This window comes from Candoia aspera, chromosome 6 (genome assembly GCF_035149785.1).
Source record: "Candoia aspera isolate rCanAsp1 chromosome 6, rCanAsp1.hap2, whole genome shotgun sequence".
Taxonomy (NCBI): Eukaryota; Metazoa; Chordata; class Lepidosauria; order Squamata; family Boidae; genus Candoia; species Candoia aspera.
In genome coordinates, this window is record NC_086158.1 from 59,692,699 (window position 1) to 59,711,850 (window position 19,152).

Consider the following 19,152-nt stretch of genomic DNA (forward strand, 5'->3'; position numbering starts at 1 on the left):
GTAGTTGATTCATTTTCATATTTCACTGTATTGAGCTTTCCCCATGTTCATGCTTTTTACATACCATGTCCCCATGTAATTCTATCTTTGCAGCTTCAGATTTATTTTTCTACATGGTAACATCACCAACTAGGCATCCAAAGGGCTTTAATATAGCTACATCAGAAACTCCATTAGTACTCTGAAAGATTCTCAGCTCTTCCTTTGGAGTATGTCACATGCTACACAGCCTGAGGGGCCCATCATCTGGCCCTGTATTGACAATCACTTTATGTTGTCTATTCATGTGGTTTTCTTGATAAAATACAGGAGTTTACTATAGCCTTCTCCTGTGCAGTATGAGATGATGCTTTTGTCATTGTTATTAAAATGATCATCAGCCTCCAACACCTTCTTACATCACTGTTGCTTGATATAGTTGCCTGCTCACTTTTGTTGGGCAGCTGGCATGACATTCACACATTTGGAGACTCTTGGTGTATACTCCCAATGTGCTTCATTCATGCCTCCCAGGTGCACACACACACACACACACACCGCCATGAAACAACCTAGTAGGACGTGGGAGAGATTTCCAACTATAAAACGTTAAACTTGAAAGCCTATCAAGCTTTTTAAAACAAGATGTATTGCCCCCTTAATGTTGCTAGGTGGCAGCACACTCTTTCAATAAATACAGTGGTGTACAGGCTGCCAGATGTTGTGCAGGAGGCCAGTGCACTCTAAACCCACTGTTATGACACATCATGGAATGCTGAGACAATATGTCAGTTTGTACCATCGCAACCTCAATGTAGCCTTTACAAATAATTGAAGACAGGCAGATTAAGTTATTCTAAGGTGGGGGGCACTAAAAAGTATAATGAGATACAACTGTATGATACAGAAAGTGGAGAGGAAAAAAAACACTTTTCCCCCAAAATTTTCCTGGACATAATTTGGATCAATTTTGTATGAACCACAACTGCTAGACCTAATTACATTTCACTGATGTCATTTGTTTGCAATTTTGGGTACATCACTAGCAGTAATAAATCCTGGGAGGCAATCGTTTGGCTTCAAATGGCATTTATTAAGATTCAGTTTGGAAAATAGTTGCTTGTGTATATATAAATGTTGTCCAATCAGTAAGTTAAAAGGGCTTTTGTATCTTTTTTTTTTAAATATTTCCAACCACCACAAGCTCATGGACCCTTAACGGTGTTTTAATAGCTACTGAATTGCTGGAATCCAACAAGCATCCTTTACTGCAGAAGCCTTCTTGGGAGCCCAAGCTACATATCGACAATGGGTCCATTGACTTCCATAAAGGGTAGTGGGGTGTGTAAGAATGCCTCCTGTGGATAATTTTTTAAAATTGTGTTTCTTTTCTGAGAAAACGCAGTTTTAAAAATTGGGATCCCCCCCCCTTCTCCTGTAGAGACAGGAGACAGTCTGTTGCTGCAGTATTCACAGCTGCAGACCTGCAAGAGCCTACTCAGCCGATGACTCATCGGCTGCAACAGCTCATAACGTAGACCTTCATTTATCCGTCCTTATTTCTCATTTCAGTGAGGCCAAATTTCAGGTTTTGTACTGAAAAATGCACTAACGCTTCCCTGATAGTTTTCTGACAGATGACCACTAGGCTACTTTTACCCCCTGACAGCTTGTGTTGATCAAAAGGCATTTTATAAAGTCCCCTGAAAGAAAAACAAAACCCCTTCTTTCTTGAAAGATACTGCAGCAAAGGCTTATTGGAGATTCTCCCACCCGTTCTTTCTTTATGCCTTCAGAATTCTAACTTTCCATTTTTCCTCAAGCCAGGCCCAAATGAAATTTACATTACAATCACTTAGTTTTTAAAAATATATATATATTCCCAATTAAACATGTAGATGGGGGACTTTAACTGCCCCTACATAGAGTAAATAAAGGTCGACAAACTAAAACCAAAGTTTAAAGGTTCTACTCCTATTCAAACAGATTGAAAGTACATCATAACAGAAATGATCTGCTTGTACTCTGAGTATACCTATATCAGGATGCACAAGTAATTGATGTAACATTTATTAGGTGACCGGAACCTGTAGTCGTCTACATCTGCTGAGCAACATCTGCCAGTAGCCCCAGGCTACATGGCAAATAGTAAGAGATGCACTACTGAATTTGGACTTCACTAACACCTCTAAGGCCACAGGTTCCTCATCCCTGCTTAATCCATTTATTGTCATTCCCTGCAGTTTGCCTTCTTGGTTGTTTTCTATATGTCTGTACATTCCTTGAGGCAACAAGTGTACGAATGTTCATACAAGAGGATACATTTTTCAAAGGAAGGCCAATTCAAACCTTCTCTGCCTACAGTTCCTGTACTGCCTGACATAGCCCCTAAAATACCTGTAAGAAGATTTGGCCATGCATCAGTTTTTTAAGCAACTTGAGGCATAGCATGTTTTTCAGAAGTTATTCTATAGCTCTGCTTAGAATCCAGCCAGTTTTAAGTCTCCTTTTTAAGAATGCTGTCAGTCTCTTGACATAACTTTCAGTATTTAATAGCCGCAGGACATGCAAAAAAACCCACCAGATGTGATATTTTAGAGATGTAGTGATTGGGAGAGCTGCAGACAATGTTGGTTATCTACAAACAATGCAGCTATGGAAGTCGTAGTGTCAGTCAGGAAAAATTGTTTCTGATTTTAAAAATTTTGTAGGGACAGCAGAAAAGTATTATAAAGTGTCTGTTGGTACTTTTTAAAAAAATTACATAAAACTTAATGGTGTCCTTCCATGGTTTCTTCCAAAATCAGATAAGCTGTTGCCATTTTATTTTTATTTGTATGTTTTAATGGTACCCATACACTCCAACTTCCTTCCAGGAGATTAAGCTTATATACATAGCCCGTTGAACTCAGCAGCAGCAACACTATGAGGTAGTGTGGTGTGAGAGACAGTGGTTGGCCCAAAGTCTCCTGGTATGATTCCATGGCTGGGTCTTGCTATACTTTAGCCACTGTGCTACACAGAATATGTTATGCTATGAGGTAACTTTTTTCTAATCTGCCCCTTCTGTAGATATTGGACTACAGTTTTCAAATATCAGATGCAACTTGTGCAGTGCTTTGAGGCACTGAGCATTCCAGCCCAAAACACCTTGAAGGCATTGCAGAGAATAAGATTGGAAGGCTGGATTCATATGTTGTGTTATACCAGCCTTTCCCACCCTGGCATCTCAGAATTCCCCACTAACATGGAGAATGCCATAAGAGGGGGATATTGTTGATTCAGACAATGTGTGGGTTAAAAACGCCAATTTATTTATTTATGTAATTTGTCCCCGCCCATCTCCTCCCATTGGGGGACTCTGGGTGGTTTACAATAATTGATTAAAACAACCACCATACAATAAAAATAGAATATACAAATATAAAATTACTCTAATAAATATAAGTAAGAGTAAAAAGTAAAAAAGTCCAAGTGGCAGAAGAATCTAAAACAATGCTGAATAATTCACTAATACTGATATCTTATCAAGAAAACAACAACAACAACCTGGATCTTTATGCGTATAAATGTAGGTAAGATCAGTATTGCCTAGACTTGACTAGTTTCCAAATGACTATTTAATAAACAATGTAGCTTCTCACATTGGCACAAAAGTATAAAAAAAAGTTATATAAACAGCAGGATATTGTCTGAAGTGCATTTTTAATCATGGTTTTCCTGGAAGACTTGGAGGCATCCAAGTAAATACACTTGGGACAGCTATTTTGTTAAAACTATTTACCCTACTATTTCCAAAACTGATCAAATACACTGCTAACAAGAATATACCAGAGAACTCAACACTTTGCCCTGGAACATTCCTCATGCCAAGCCAATGTATAGTTTGTTTCTTATATATAGTATCATGCCAACCCAGCCATTTTGGTTTGTAAACCGTGTTTAATGTCTTCTGCAAATTCAATTGTACAACTATGGTTAACTAAACCAAGATTTAATGTGATACATGAACCCCATCTTTGCAATGGTGCATGAAAGGAAACTACGGGTATTTCTCTTCCATATTTCCATATAAAATTCTATTAGCGGGGGTAACTTCCCCCTACTATAATATTCCAGTATATCCTGCTGGATCATACCAGCTTAAAGCTGTTAGATCTGGTTTACAAAAATCTGGATGACCATTAGATGACAGGAAAGAGATTCAGAAACCTCTAAACCTTTGCTGCTATATTGTGGTCATCCAGATTTTTGAAGTCCAGATCTGGTAGCCTACAGTAGCTAAAAGACTTTGCTTTTTACTCACAAATCCTAAAGATGGTTTGGAATTCCTAATGAGGTGCCCAAAGGGATTAGGATGGAGAGAGGTCAACAAGTTGGAATTTTATGTAGATAAATTGAAGTGCAGTAAGGTTAGAAATCAGCCAATCTCAACAGAGACATGATATTGGCTTTGAGTATATTTCTTGATGAACTAAACTTGCATCTTTGCCTATTCTTGGAGTTGTCACTGTCTGGGAAGGCACATATACCACTGGTGGTCAAGAATCAGGTTTTTTCAGCTAAAGCTGGTACCCCAGCCACTATCCTATGAGTGTTATGCTGAACATTTAACTTTTTCCCAATTCTCATTCAATTTAATGGAAAATAAAATGCTTTTGATTCTTTTTCTTCCAAACAAGAGGATAATTTTGGTGAAATCTCATGGGGCTTGCAGAATTCTTGTACTATCTTATTTGCAAGGTGATATGAAGACCTTGTCTTTTATTATATAATTATCTACCAATAGCTTGCAGCTTCTTATACTTCAATTTAATTCAATTTCAGATCTAATGAAACTCCTTCCAGGGGGCTTTTTCAAATCAGGAAATATGAATAGCCAGGGAGGCTCTAGAGTAATTCAGCAATGTATAAAAGAAAATAAAAAATGCAAAATAATCTCCACAATCTTTCAACAAAAAGTAAGTCAAAAATGAGCATTAAAAGACACTCTGAAGTGCTCTGAGAATGAGATAGAAAATCAGAACCCTCTTCTTTAATGAATAATAAATTATCTGCAAGTTCTAATAACAAAAGTCAAGGAACACAGTGGGGAAAAATGGGTCTAAGATTAAATGTCAAGAAAACCAAACTAATTGCAACAGGTACAGCAACCAGCCTTCACTGACAAGACATAGAAATGCCTTTTAGGATCAGCTATCAACAGTAAAGGAACTGGAGGTCAAGAAATATGCCACAGACCAGCACTTTGTAGGTGAGCAGTGAAGGCCATGGAAAAGATATTCAGATGATGTGGCATGTCTATGCCCACAAAGATCAAAATCGTGTAGGCAATGGTTTTCCCTATGATATTGTTTCTATTTTGCTTTTTCAAAGCAACTTTCACATCCATACAGCCTTATGGCTGTGAAAGTTGGACTTTGAAGAAGCAAGATAGAAATAATATGAATGCTTTTGAGCTTTGGTGTTGGAGAATATCTTGAGAATACAATGGATGGCTAAAAAAGCAAACGAATGGATCATAGAACAAATCAACCCAGACTTCTCACTTGAGACACAAATTACTAGGCTTAAATTGTCATATTTTGAACATGTAATGCAAAGATCCAGTTAGCTTGAGAAGTCTATAATGCTGGGAAAAGTGGAAGGAAAAATAAGAAGAGGATGACCAGCAGCAAAGTGGCTGGACGTAATTACAGTCGCAATGGATGTACCATTGGAAGTCAAATGTTGGTTGGGAGAACATTTGAACACATCAGTTTTACTATTTGCACTGGTTAGTAGTGTGTTTCCTGACTCATTAACGTTTAAATATTGAAATTTGGTGGGATAGATTACCTAAAAGACCTCATTCTCCGATATGGTCACCTTGGGAAATTTTGCTCATATGTTGGTTCTTGCAAGATCAGTTAGTTTGGCAGGCATTACACCTGATCATCTTAGTGGTAGCCACAAGGTTTTGGAACTTCCTTTTATTAATCATATTTGGTCTATATAGTTTCAGACTTAAAATAATATCAGGCTGCCTTTTCCTAACAGAGCTATTATACAACTGGAATTAGACAGTTCAAAGGTATTTTGCTTATTGATTGGAATTCTAAATTAGAATTTTCCATCCATACTACTAAAGGGCCATCTCATAGATATAAATGCCCATTTGATGCATTTCACAGAGGTATAAAAGAAGTTTATTTCTACTTCCAACTTATCAAGGACTTGTATGTTGGTCAACAGCTGGATTTATATGCTCAAAAATGAGGACCCAGCCACTTTTCTTTTTAAATTCCTAAGCAATCCTTGAAGAAGATGTGCAACTTGAACCCTTCTCAAGTCTTTTCTAGGCCAATTTGCATGTCTGCTGCCTCCTGCCACATTCCACTAGACTGTAACTAAATGCAGCCTCATGACTTGGACAAAAGCCAATCCTTCTCTGTCCCTGCACCCCCTTACAATTTTGCCAAATGAGGTATTCTTGCAAACAAGAAAAACTGACACATTATTTCATGATTTAGAAAAATTGTTTTGTTTCGTTTACACCTCTTTGGGGGAGAATAGTCTGGAAAGAAGCCCATAAATATAAATCTATAAAATACTTCCCAGGGACAATATAAGTTAGAAAGTCAAATAGCTCAATGCAAAAGTCTAGGAAATTGTTGCTAAGGCACATTGGTTGCATGCATTCTCCTTTACTAGTGTAGTACAGTACTACCTAATATTTTTCATAATTAGACTAATGTGCATGTAAGATGTTTTGGATTACAGCTCCCAATATCCCATAACATTGGCGATGTTGACTAAGTCTAATGGAAGTTGTAGTTCAATAAATATGATGGGCACAAGTTTGCCTCCTGGTGTCCAATTTTTATTTTTTCTTTTGCTAAGATCAAGTACATTCTGCAGATCACAGTACTATTGTTTTAATTCACTTAGTGACATGTTTGCCACAAAGGTTAGCCACAGACCCGCTTCATCATCTGATGTAGGAATGCCACTAGATGGCACTTTGGTACAACTCAAGATTTAGCATGGATACTGTCTTGTCAATTAAATGGACTTCTAGCACAGCTGTTGTTGAAGTGGTATTGTTAATCTTCTGAAGAAGAAAAAAAGAAGTTCTTGATATGCTCGCTTCCAAATTGTAAGCATTGGAGTTATGTTTCTCATAAGATTTCAGAATGGTTTAAGTAAACAGATTTAACTACAGGAAAAGAAGGCACCAATCAGCAAGAGGACACAACTAGGGATTGATTCATATATTGCAGCAGCTTCCATTTATGTCGGAGGCCGCTGAAAATTGCTTTCATGTGACTCACCCTAATTGGTTGGCAGCCTTCATGCTTGTGCCAGAATTGTACAAAATCTATGTGGAATTGGGCCATAAGGAAATCCAGCTCCTAAATGACCACTGATAACTGTGGGTGATCCAATAGTAGAAATAGTTGTAGAGTCACCTGTTCAATTTCAGTTTACACTTAAAATACAACATAACCTTTTCCTTAAAACCAGTCAGTGATTTCTAAGTAACTAATGATTACAGAATATTTCCTGAACCTACTCAGATTGCAATATTACCACTGTATTTTGGTGAAATCAGATCTTTACATCTTATTGTCTAAGAATAAGAGATCAGAACTTCTCCACTCTCTGAAAATGGAGGCAGCTTCAGATGGTTTAGCAAGACAGGTCTTTGTTTCCTTCACCATGGCATTCTGTGGTAAGTTTAATGCATTTCATATGCACAAGCACTCTTCAGATGTTACAAAGAAGATATGAAAACAAAAAAGAGTCTTGTTACACATTCAGGTATAGGTCCTGGTCCCCAGACTGGCACTCATGGGCACCACTGTGCCAATGACATCTTTAGCATTGTCTGGCTCCATGCCTTATTAAATTGAGTTATTTTTCATTTCATTAAAAAAAAAAAAAACATGGGATGGCAGCATGTTACAAAACATAGGAAATGCCCCTGGTTCCCACTTAGCCCTAAAAAGCATTTTTTAAAAAATAACAATGGGAGTGTCTGTTTCCAGTATGCTGTGGTTTTACTCATCTATCCAGGAAAACAAAGCAACTAAAAGATAAGATGCAATGATTCAGAGCATTGGAGGAGAGGGAGCAAGTTTACCTTCTAGTAAATTGATTTTTTATTGGCCAAACTCATTATAGCAGCCATTAGCTGGGTCCATACAATACATTAGGAAACAGTGTGAGCTTAACTACTCAACAATAGATGGTTTGAAGGTTACAGGCAAAATCAGGATTTATTCACAGATTACAAATGAGAAGGAACCCATGGTTCCACAACAGATGATTCTTATGATTTCTAACCTATGTTTTTACTATTCTGCCTCAATACCTTCTCAAAGCAATATTCTGTGTATCTGGTTAAATGGACTATTATCCTAAATGTTTATGCCATAGATCCCTAATTTTTTTAGGTCAATGGGCACATTCAGAATTTTGAAAAAACTGTCATAGTTAACCTACAGTTAACTTAACAGTTTATTCAATTACTGTAATCCAATTTTCTGGGATTGCCAGGTATACTGAACCACGAGCCAATAGACTAAAATGTGGTTGAGTAGCCTGCGGTTCATTGTTTTGTGCAAACTCAGCCATTAGCTAATTAGGTGACTTTAGGTCAACCACTATGTTTCAGCCCAAACAATCTCACACCTATCTTTGCTTTATGGAAGGATTATCTTGAGTTCCTAGATAAAAAGTGTAACATGCATCTAATAAATATAATGAAAGATTTTGATGTGTGTTATGAGTTGAAAATTATATTAGGTCTCATAATGGCTGTAACTTGAAATTTTATATTTTTGTTTCATGCTGCATAGTAGAATATTCCTAATACCTGAGTATTAAACAGCTCCATGTTTCACCATTCTATAATTTGAGGTCCAGAATCCAAATACTACTAATACTTGCAAATATGTATTAACTTCTGAATGGTTAGGCATATTTATTTGGAAGTTACATAGATTGCAAATCTAATTTCAACAATACTCACCAAAAGTTTTAGGTATTACATTAATAAGGGAAAATAGATTCCTAGCTATCAAACTGAATATATGTACTTAAGAGTGTCATTTTACCACCTGGTAAATCTTTTTGCCTCAACAAGTAGCAGCCTGGTTGATGTTATCTGGGGTCAGAAAGGAAGCAGGGTCAGGCCTGCATAGTACTTGAATGGGAGCTCTTCAGAATATCAGGATGTTAAGTTAGACTGAAGAAGAAAGTAATGACAAAACCCTTCTCTATCGTTGCTAAGAAAACTGCATGAGCTTGTCCATGAAGTCAGCAGGACTTTCTTTGCTCTAGATCCTTATTGATATAACAGCTATCACTATGTTCACACAACACACTGAGGCACATACTTATTTTAGTCTAGCACATTGGGTGAACCCATCTTATATGGCTGGTTTGCTGAAGTGTATCATAAAAACCTGGAGTAAACAAATCATCCATTTGGAGAGTCGCCCCAGGCAGGACAGGGGTGAAAGTACAGGTAGTCCTTGAGTTATGACAGTAATTGGGAATTTCTGTCCCTGAGCAATTTATGATGTGGTCATAAAGCACAATGTCACGTGACTGTATTGCTTAGTGATGGCAATCACTAATGTTGCCATCATTAACTGAATCCCAGGTGAGGATCCACCCTGCTCTAGGGTCCCTGGGTCTCTTGGGTCTTTCCCAGCCCTAAGCCTCAGTAAGGTAAAGCATTGCCTCCTCTTCAGCTCCCCCCCACCTGCCTATCTCTCCTCCCCATCTCTTGACCTTTTGGCCACCTTGCACTCAGCTCACCCTACTGACCTGCCAGCCTGCTGGCCTTGCTGCCCTGTGCTCTGCTCGCCCTGCGCGCCTTGCCACCCAGAAATCTGCTTTCTCTGCCACCCTGCCAGCCCTGCCTTACCACCCCCAGTTGTTCTTTGCTGTCTTCTTCTCACTGGTGATGAGATGCACTCAGCCTGGCCCCATGTGAGGCAGCTGCTGGCCACACCAGGCCTTCTTCCTGAGGCTGCGCCCGCCATTCTCCAGATCACGTGGGTTGTTCTCGCATTTCTTCAGAAAGGCTTCAGTAAGCTTCTGAGTTCTTCTGAAGTATTGTGAGAACTGAAGCATCCACATGATTTGGAGAATGGCGGGTGCATTTTGAAAGGCCTCAGAAGCCTTCTGAATCATCGCAAGAATGGCACAAGTGGCCTTGGGAAGAAGGCTTGGCGCAGCCAGCTGCCTTGCATAGTGGGAGGAAGACAGTGAAGACCAGCTGGGGCGGCATGGTGGCAGGGCTTGTGAACACAAGGCTGGCAGGGTGGCATGGGCGGCGGGGACTTTGCGCTGTGGTGCTGGGATGGCTGGCCATGGCTCAGGGCTTGAAGTGGCACTTCTCAATGACAGAGGTGCTGGAGATGAAGCAGAGGCCTCAGGGTGGAGGTGGCTGGCTGAAACTGCTGAAGGCCACAGGCCTTTACTTCAACCCCAGTGCCGCTGCCACCATGGAGGAGTGCCACTGTGCAGCACAGCCAAAAGGGCAGAGCTGGGGGGAGATAGGTGGGGGAGTTGAAGCACCCCTGTAGTCGTAAGTGCTGGTAGGCTGCCAAGCTCCTAAATTTTGATTACGTGACTGCGGGGACACTGCAATGACCATAACATTGGGGACCTGGTGTAAATACCATTAGTTCAGCACCGCCATAACTTAAACAGTTGCTGAATGAATGGTTGTAACTCGAGGACTACCTGTTGTTATATCCTAGTAGTGTTGGGCCAAGGGAAGAGTGGCAGGGACACTGGATAGGTTGTTCCTGGGGAAAGGAGGCCTCTAATCTTGTGGTGATCTCAACTTCTGATCTGGTTGCTCCATCCTGGGGACCAGGTAGCTGGAGTATTGATGTTCTTGGCCTCAAAGTATTGACAGTTAATGCTAAATCTGTCTGTAGCAAGACTACCTTCATCTATAACTTGGTGTTTGATGAAACAGCAGACCTGACATGTATTTCTGAAACCTGGGTAGACAGGAGCAACAATGACACCTTATCAGAGAAATGCCCTGCCAGGTTTTGGGTCCTTCAGGATTGGGAGGGAGGGAATAGTTCTGATCATTAGGGACAGCTTATGCTGTTCTTAAAACAACAGAGTGCCTGTTCATTAGGTTGGGCTGTAGAGACCAACTTGGGATCACACTGATCTACCAACCACTCTGCTGCCCAGCAGGACCCCTTCTCAAGCTGCTAGAGCTTGTCTTCAGGCTGATGGTGGAGAACCCTCACTTCTTGATGTTCGGAGACTTCAACCTGCCTGTCCTGGAGACTGGGTCATTAGGGAGGTCCCACCTTGAGAGGTCATTATCCTCCATGGCAACCATTGGCTTGAGTAATCTTGGGTTATCATCTGCCACCTTTCCTTGGACCCATCCATCCTGGCTGCTACAGAAAGCAGGCAGAAAAGCAACAACTTAGATCTGGGAAATTATCAATACCTCCTTGTGGGAAGGGAAGTAACCAGCAGTCTTGAAGGAGGCTGTGGTGTACCCACTTCTGAAGAGACCATTGCTGAATCTAGGGGTTTTGGATAACTATCAATTGGCCTTCAACTTCCCCATTTTAGGGAAGGTTGTCAGGACAATGGTGGTGGACAAACTTCACAGTGCTCTAGAAGAAGTAGGTTATTTGGACCTTTTTCAGGCAGGGTTCAGACCCAGGTGTGAGACATTGGAAGCATTAGATTAGTCACTCCCTTGGATGGCCTGTGTTGGGACCTGGATTGGAGTAGTGCACCCCTCCTCATCCTTTTGGATCTCTCAGTGGCTTTTGATACCATCAGCCATGGTATTTTACTGGACCGCGTATGGGTTTAGGGAATGGAGACATTGTGTGCAATGGTTCTGCTCCTTCCTCCATAGGTGGTTTTAGGCAATTGTGATGGGCTATGAGAGGTTAGCCCAATGGACATGTGGAGTGCCACAGGGGTCAGTCCTCTTTCCCCTGTTAACATCTATATGAAACTTCTGGGTAAGATCATCCATCAGTTTGGGATGCTGATAATATCCAACTTTACTGTAAGAGAGATGCTATTGATGCCCTGTCAGTGCTCGGAGGCTGCAAAGCTCTAGAAGTGAGAGAAGAGACTGAAGCTGAACCCAAGTTACACAGAATTCATGTCTGTACATACAGTAGGGGCTCTCTGTCAATGCCAGTGTTACTGCTGGATGGGCAAGCATTACCATAAGGGAACAGCTTTGCGATTTGGGGGTCCTTCTGGGCTTATGGCTCCCACTGGAAAAGACTTTGCCCAGCTTTAGGTAGTGTGCCAATTGCCATTTTATCTGACTTAGCTACAGTAACTTATGCTCTCATTACCTTCTGATTGGCTACTGCAGTGTGCTTTACATGGAGTTGGTCTTAAAGACTTCAGAAACTGCAACTAGTTCAGAATACAGTAGCTCATCTACTTATGGACTCCTGATATTGGGAGCTCATAACACTAATTTTTTGGACCTTTCACTGGTTGCCGGTTGGTTCCTGGGTATAATTTAAGGTGCTAGTGTTGACCTAAATATCCTCCATGACTTGGCACCTGGGCACTTGCAAGACTGCCTTCTCCAGCCAGAATCAGCCCAACACACTAGAAGCAGCCACTTCTTGTTGTCTCCCTCTTTCACAAAGCCAGAGAAGCTAGGCTAAAAGGTGCTGCTTCTCTGAAGCAGCTATGATGCTCCAGAATGATCAGACTCTGTTGGCTTTTAGGAAACTACTGAAAACGGAATTTTCCAGAGGGGATTATGCCACCTTTTTTTCTTTTGTTTTACTTGTTTGTTGTTTTCATTGGGGGTTTTCTAATGTCATTATTTGTTTAAACCATACCATGGATGTTTTAACTGTTGTTATATTTTATGCACCCAGAGTTGTCAGAATGAGGCAGAGTATAAGAAATAAATAAAATTTATTTGGATACATCACTGTTAAGCAAGCCATAAAAACTAAGCTTGTATGTCAAGGAAAAATTCAACAGGTCATATTTTTCCTCAAACCATACTAGAAGACTAGTGTGCTAAAATGTTTCACAGGCATTGTGCCTAATTCATTTGGCTTCCATATAATTTATTTTTGTTGTTCACTTAGCAGAAACTTGTGCACATAGAAACATTACAGCATTTGAGAAACTGTCAAAATATTTTCATGAGCAGCTTATTTCATTAAACCAAAGCAGCAGATTGACAGACTTGGAACGGATCATGAATCATGATGGTCTTTTCTCCATTCAACCGTGAGAATTGTTTAAAAAAAAATAAAAACACTCCAGACTATTTCCGCTTCCCTTTATACTCTGGAGTTGCTCCCCCACCCCCACCCCCGGAAAGCATCTGTAAAACCTGATCGGCATCCAAATACTCACCGCCCGACCGCCTGCATGTGCACTGCAAGGAACGGATGCTGGCGGTAACCCCCTTTACAAAAAAACTACGTCTCCCGACACGCTCAGCCCACCGCTCCGAGGAACGAGCCAGCTGTTGAGCATGGCGCCTGCGCAATGCTGCGGAACCAGCTTCATAGTACCACACCCCCGCGGAGGGAGGGAGAGAAGCCCGCCCATCTGAAACATTCCCAGCAGAGGAGGGGTGAGAGGGTGGGCTTTTCCTTTTTGCTTTTACATGTAGGCACCGAGAATGGAGTAACCGAGGTACGCGAAGCTAGGGGGAAGAGTTTCGGACTGGAGGAGGGAGAGGGAGCAGGCAGGCAGGCAAGCCAGCGAGCAAGCGGTGGTTCTTTCTCAAGGAAGGATCTCGACGGAGGAAGCAAAAGAAAGAAGCGCAAGAATGCACTAGGGCAGGGGATTGGTGCTGCGCTGCCGTAGTCAGACGCTGAGCGCGAGTGCCTCCTGAAGCTCCCCATCCTCCGCTGCAGCGTCCTGACTGAGCTTGTCAATGGAGCTGGAGAATATAGTGGCCAACACGGTTTTGCTCAAAGCCAGAGAAGGTAAGGTCGCGGGGCGCGAAGCCTCTCTCCCTCTCTCCCTCTCGCTGTCTGTCGCATTGGCAGTGCGAAGCAATGCCAAGCGCGGCGGCGGCGGCGGGAAGGTGACGGTGAAGATAAGGCATCCTGCGTGCATGAGTGTGTTGTTCAATCTCATCTGGAGCCGAGCATTGGTGAGAACGCGGGGCTTACAGCCTTGGCTTGCGAGAAGCAGGACGCGCGTTCGCTAAGGCGGGCTCGGAGAAGTGGTTCTTTTCGAGGTACACTTGAAACACTACCCAACTCTCGATCTCTCTCTCTCGCCTCCGTCTCGCCCCTCACATGTGCGGGGTTTCGCATGTATTGTTTGGAAAGGTCAGCGATGAATGCTCGCTTTCACGGTTCGCACGTCTGCAAATACAAATAGTTCGGGCTCTAGGTCCGGATCGACTCAATGGCACAAGGGGTGTGTGCCAAAAACGGGCGCTCGGAGGTGGAGGGGTATTTCATTTTTAAATCAATGTCATAAACACGTCACTGAACCTGGCGGAGAAGAAGGGGAGAGAGCGATTCAAATGTAGTGAGGGCGGAAGGCAATTACCTTGCAAAGGGCATATGAAAAACCCACCCCACCCATCCCCCCCGCAGCTGTGCAATAAGGCACAGTTAAGGGATCGGGAAATCTGTTTTTGCATAAGATCAGGAGCCGGTAAGTGCGTATGCACGGAAGATATTTGGAGCGGGGAGAGGGAGCTACGGTCTTGCTGTCAGCCCTTCGTGATTAGTGGAATTGTGGTCATTCCGAACTTCATCACTTTAACCAACGATTCTTAATCTGTTTTACCATCCGTCGTGGCCTGGCTGGGGAAAAGGGTTTCTCTACTTCAATGACTGGATGCCTTCTGTTTCCTTTCTTTCTTTCCTGGCTCTTCCTGAACCTCTCGGAGGAGGATATGGGCTCTGAAAGATCGCTACCTTTGAAAAGCTTAGCTCCTGAGCGCGCAGTTTGCAGTATTTGGAGGGAGCTTTCATTCGCCGCGCTTGATGAATGAAAAATCCCCTGGCTGGAATCGCAGGCTCCTGTAACCTCTTATGGCTGTGCCTAGATGTCTTAGGTTAGCAGATGCATAAGGGAGTGTTTCTTATCTGGGAAATTGGGGGGGAGGGCAGGGAGGAGCAATTGCAGTCGCTTCCCAGAAAAGCCATCCTTTTGAGGCATTTATTTCCCCTCGTGCCATATCCACCCAATGTCCTTTAATCCAGTGGTGGGTGGTACACTTAAAGTCAGCCTCCCCCTCTTTCACCTTCCCCTAGTGAAGTGCTTTTAAAAAGAACACACTACCTATAAAATTATCAATTTAAAAATACATGCTAATGGTCTCTCAGTTAAGGACTCTGGTCTAAATTGCACAAGTTGATGGAGAAGGGTCAGTAGATGGCTGCCTCAGACTTACTGATGCCTTTTAAGACTTACTGAAGATAGTAGTTGCATCTCCTCTAACTTCTTATATTAATTCTAGAAACCCTCTTATATTTGTGTGGTTGTGTCTCATAGGGACCTGATCCAATACTCAAAGTAATTGATTCCCCAGCGAACACAGTTATGTAATAGCACAAAGATACTTTTGAAGTTAATTCTTCGGTGTAAAAACAAAAAACAAGAGTCCAACAAGTAAAGGGTGAGGTCATGTGCTAAGGGAGAGAGGCATGAGAACAATTTGCTTTACTTGAGAAGAGAATTTGATAACTCTTTCCTACAAGATCTTTGTAGATTTGCCATGTATCCTTACATCTTGATTAGAGCTTTCAGCCCAGTGTTTCTATATGGCTGAACTGAGAATTAAAAATAAACAAATCTCCTCTCAGCCCTAGTGGATCGCTAGAATCCAGGCCCTAGGATTTCTAAGCAAGGAAATCTAGCTGCTGGCTGAATGCTAAGGGAAGAAAGTGATCACAGAACATCTGTGAGGAGCCACCTTGTGGTAGAACATTATTACACATGTTATGGCTTGAGAAAAACTTCCAAACCTTATTACCGGGATGTACTGTATGAGTGTATGTGAAATAAATGAGTCTGGGTGAAATAAATATATGGCTATTATATCATCGAGGTATAAATATTATTCTCTTTGCGTAAATGTCTTCTTTAATTTGTAAGGGTACTTTAAGTGACTGGGCGATCCTCTTATAGACACTTTATAGTTTCTCTATTTTATTTTTATCCTGCCTTTATTATTTTTATAAATAACTCAAGGCTGGGAACATACCTATTACTCCTTCCTCCTCCTCTTTTCCCCACAGCAACAACCCTGTGAGGTGAGCTGGGCTGAGAGAGAGTGACTGGCCCAAGGTCACCCAGCCGGTTTTCACGCCTAAGGCAGGTCTAGACCTCACATCTGCTGAGTGCTAGACAGGGATTTTTCCATTTTTTTTTCAGATCACAGAATTTGCTAGTTTTTTTTTAAAAAATCCCAAAACCAGAACAAAGTTTTAATGGCAGAAAATCGGCTGCATTCAAGTGAATTTTTTCCCCTTATTTTTGCCCTTAGTCTCATGGAACCCTAGGATTCCATAGAACTCAGTTTGAAAAACCCTGTGCTAGACCATGTGTGCTTACGAACTATGGATTGTTGGTTACAGACTCATGGTTTATGTTATCAGTTATATTGGAAGCTCAGGAATTATTCACCCAAGATATTTTCTTCCTATATATTATGGTTTCCTAAAACATGCAGTTCTGACAAACCTTAATGCTGGAGAGGCATTCTTCGTGGGTTCTACCCTGTGAGTACATTTCATGCTTTTCTTCCTAGAAGACATATAGGGCTGTGTAGTAAAAATGCAGTGCCTGAATTGCCTCTTGTTGGCTGTACTGAGGATGGATTTAGACTATCTTGTGACTTGTCAACAGGCGTCAGATGACACATTTCTTTGATTCTCTTTTATATTAGTTTATTTGCACAAGGTTTCTGGGCTCTAATGTTGGTGTCTTTGATATTATCCTTTTATGGATATGAGTATTAGTGCAACCATTGCAAAGGAGGATTACCGTGAGTGCATGGAGCAGAACTTGATATATGTGGTGATGATGGAGTCTCTGTGAATGGGTACAGTTTGTCTTGTTCTATTATTCCATTTATACAAAACTATACTAATGATGACTGTTTGTATGTTTTCTTTGTCAAGCTGTCTTGAATGTACTGAACCCCCATTCTTTACACTTTCAGGAAGAGAGTCATGATCTGCTTTAGCCAGGTCTTTTTAATCTGAATTATCTAATTGTAACTGTTTTTATCAGATTCTACTTCATTTTATTATTTTGTTTTGATTGGTAGCTGTCTTGAGGGCCCTATGTACAGTAATGTGGGATGGAAATATATTGGTAAATATTTCATTCCATAAAGAATAGATGCCAGATATTTGGGACTTCAATCTGCGGTGAGTTTCACCGCCACAGGCTCTCTTGCTGTTTGTGGGGAGGGGAGGGATTAGAACATTCTGATTGGGAATTCTTGGATCATAGTTCAACGTATCTGGAAGGCAGCAAGGAGAAAACTGGATTCAATGGTTGCAAAATACTTCTATCTTTGAAGTGTGGCTCTTTCATTTTATAGTGATTCCCCGAAGAGTTTCATAGCAATTCAAGATGTAGGGCAATAAATATCTTTGCCACCATATTAGCTTCTCTATCAGAAGCACTAAAATGGACAGGAAAGGCTTTTAAATTTTTGTTTAATGGAGATCTTCCTTGGACATTGTCCAAAATTCCCAAAGGGGGTTTAGGGAGAAAATGAGCACCATAGCACATATTGCACTATGGTAGATTGGTACTTTGGTTTGGTTTTTAGGGGTTTTTATGTTTCTATGATGTAAATTACTGGGATTTTTTTTTAGTCTGGCTGTACCTAAATATACTAATAAAATAATCAGTGGATATAATAATAAAATAAAACATGTGATTTCCAGATGTGTTAGAACTGAGAGTCATAATATATTTGGAGAGCACCAGGTTCAGGAAGGCAATGTAGAAAGATGCAATTAAGTTAGTACTTTTTTAAAAGTCAGTTCATGGAATGGTACTGTAATTATGAACTGCATTCTTACACAGATCTTTTTGGACACAGGAACAACATTTCAGTTTCCAGTTTTCTTTATATCAAAATATGTTGAATGTTTCGCTACAATTTGTAAATAATAAAATTTCAAGCAAAGTATCAACAGCAGAGATATATATTGCATGTAGAAAGTCCTAGATTCACTTTGTGATGCTTCCAGGGAGAGCTGTGATATGTTCCTGCCTAAAATTTTTGAGAATGGCAGCTAGTCAGTGTAGATAATACTGAGCGAGATCAACCAATTATGTAGACAAGTCTGCTGCTCATGTTTCTATTGTGAAATTTTGAAAAACATGCATGAGTAAGCTAACTAATTTTGCAAACACACATCAGCTCCAAACCATATTACAAACACTACTGTAAAAACAAAGTTTGTCTCTTAATCATCTTATTTTTCAGCATCTTGGCTTTATTTATCAGAATTTAAAGCAAAATGTGTTTATTATAAACTTCAGCTATTGCATCTAAACATAGTCTGGAGTGCTACAGAGGCATACCATATCTGGGCAGCAAATATCTGGATTATCACTAAATAACAGCAAAGAGATACAGAAAAATCTAACTTTTTGCTCCGATCTAGTGTTTGTCTAGGTTATTGCAAGCCAAATAGGAGCTGCCTAATACTATTGAAAATTAGCTTTAATAAAAAGTCAGCATATTGTCTTGGATAACCAAGAAAACAAACAATTGGTAGAACAAATCAATCCAGAGTTCTCATTTGAAGGACAAATGCCCAGGCTCAAATTGTCATACTTCAAACACATTACGCAAATACTCAGCAGTCAAGAAGTCTATAATGCTGGAAAGGATAGAAAGAGAAGAAGAGGACAATCAGGGGCACGGTGGATGGACTTGATTACAGCAGTGATGAGGGCACTGTTGAAAGACCTGAAGGGCCAGATCATCCTGGAAAAGGTCTATCTTTAAATCACTAAGTGGTCACTAAGAATCAAAACTGACCTGATGACACATAATTGAAAAATCACTCAGCATATCCATGATGTGATATACTGCAAGCATGTAAAAGCTCAGTTACAGGTGTTAAGAAGAATAAACCAAGTTATGTCAAAGTATTTTAGAAGGCCAGAGTTCTAAAATGTACT

At 40.9% G+C, this 19,152-nt stretch overlaps 1 protein-coding gene across 1 annotated transcript in view; it reads left to right on the forward strand.

Moving 5' to 3' along the window:
• Positions 1-13,649: 13,649 nt before the first annotated feature.
• The window catches only part of GRK5 (G protein-coupled receptor kinase 5), a 180,236-nt gene continuing 174,733 nt past the window's right edge, over positions 13,650-19,152 (forward strand). Inside the window, exon 1 of the mRNA XM_063307246.1 lies at positions 13,650-13,958. Within this exon, the coding sequence (XP_063163316.1) occupies positions 13,907-13,958 (52 nt within the window). The 5' untranslated portion in view covers positions 13,650-13,906. The remainder of the gene's footprint in view (positions 13,959-19,152) is intronic.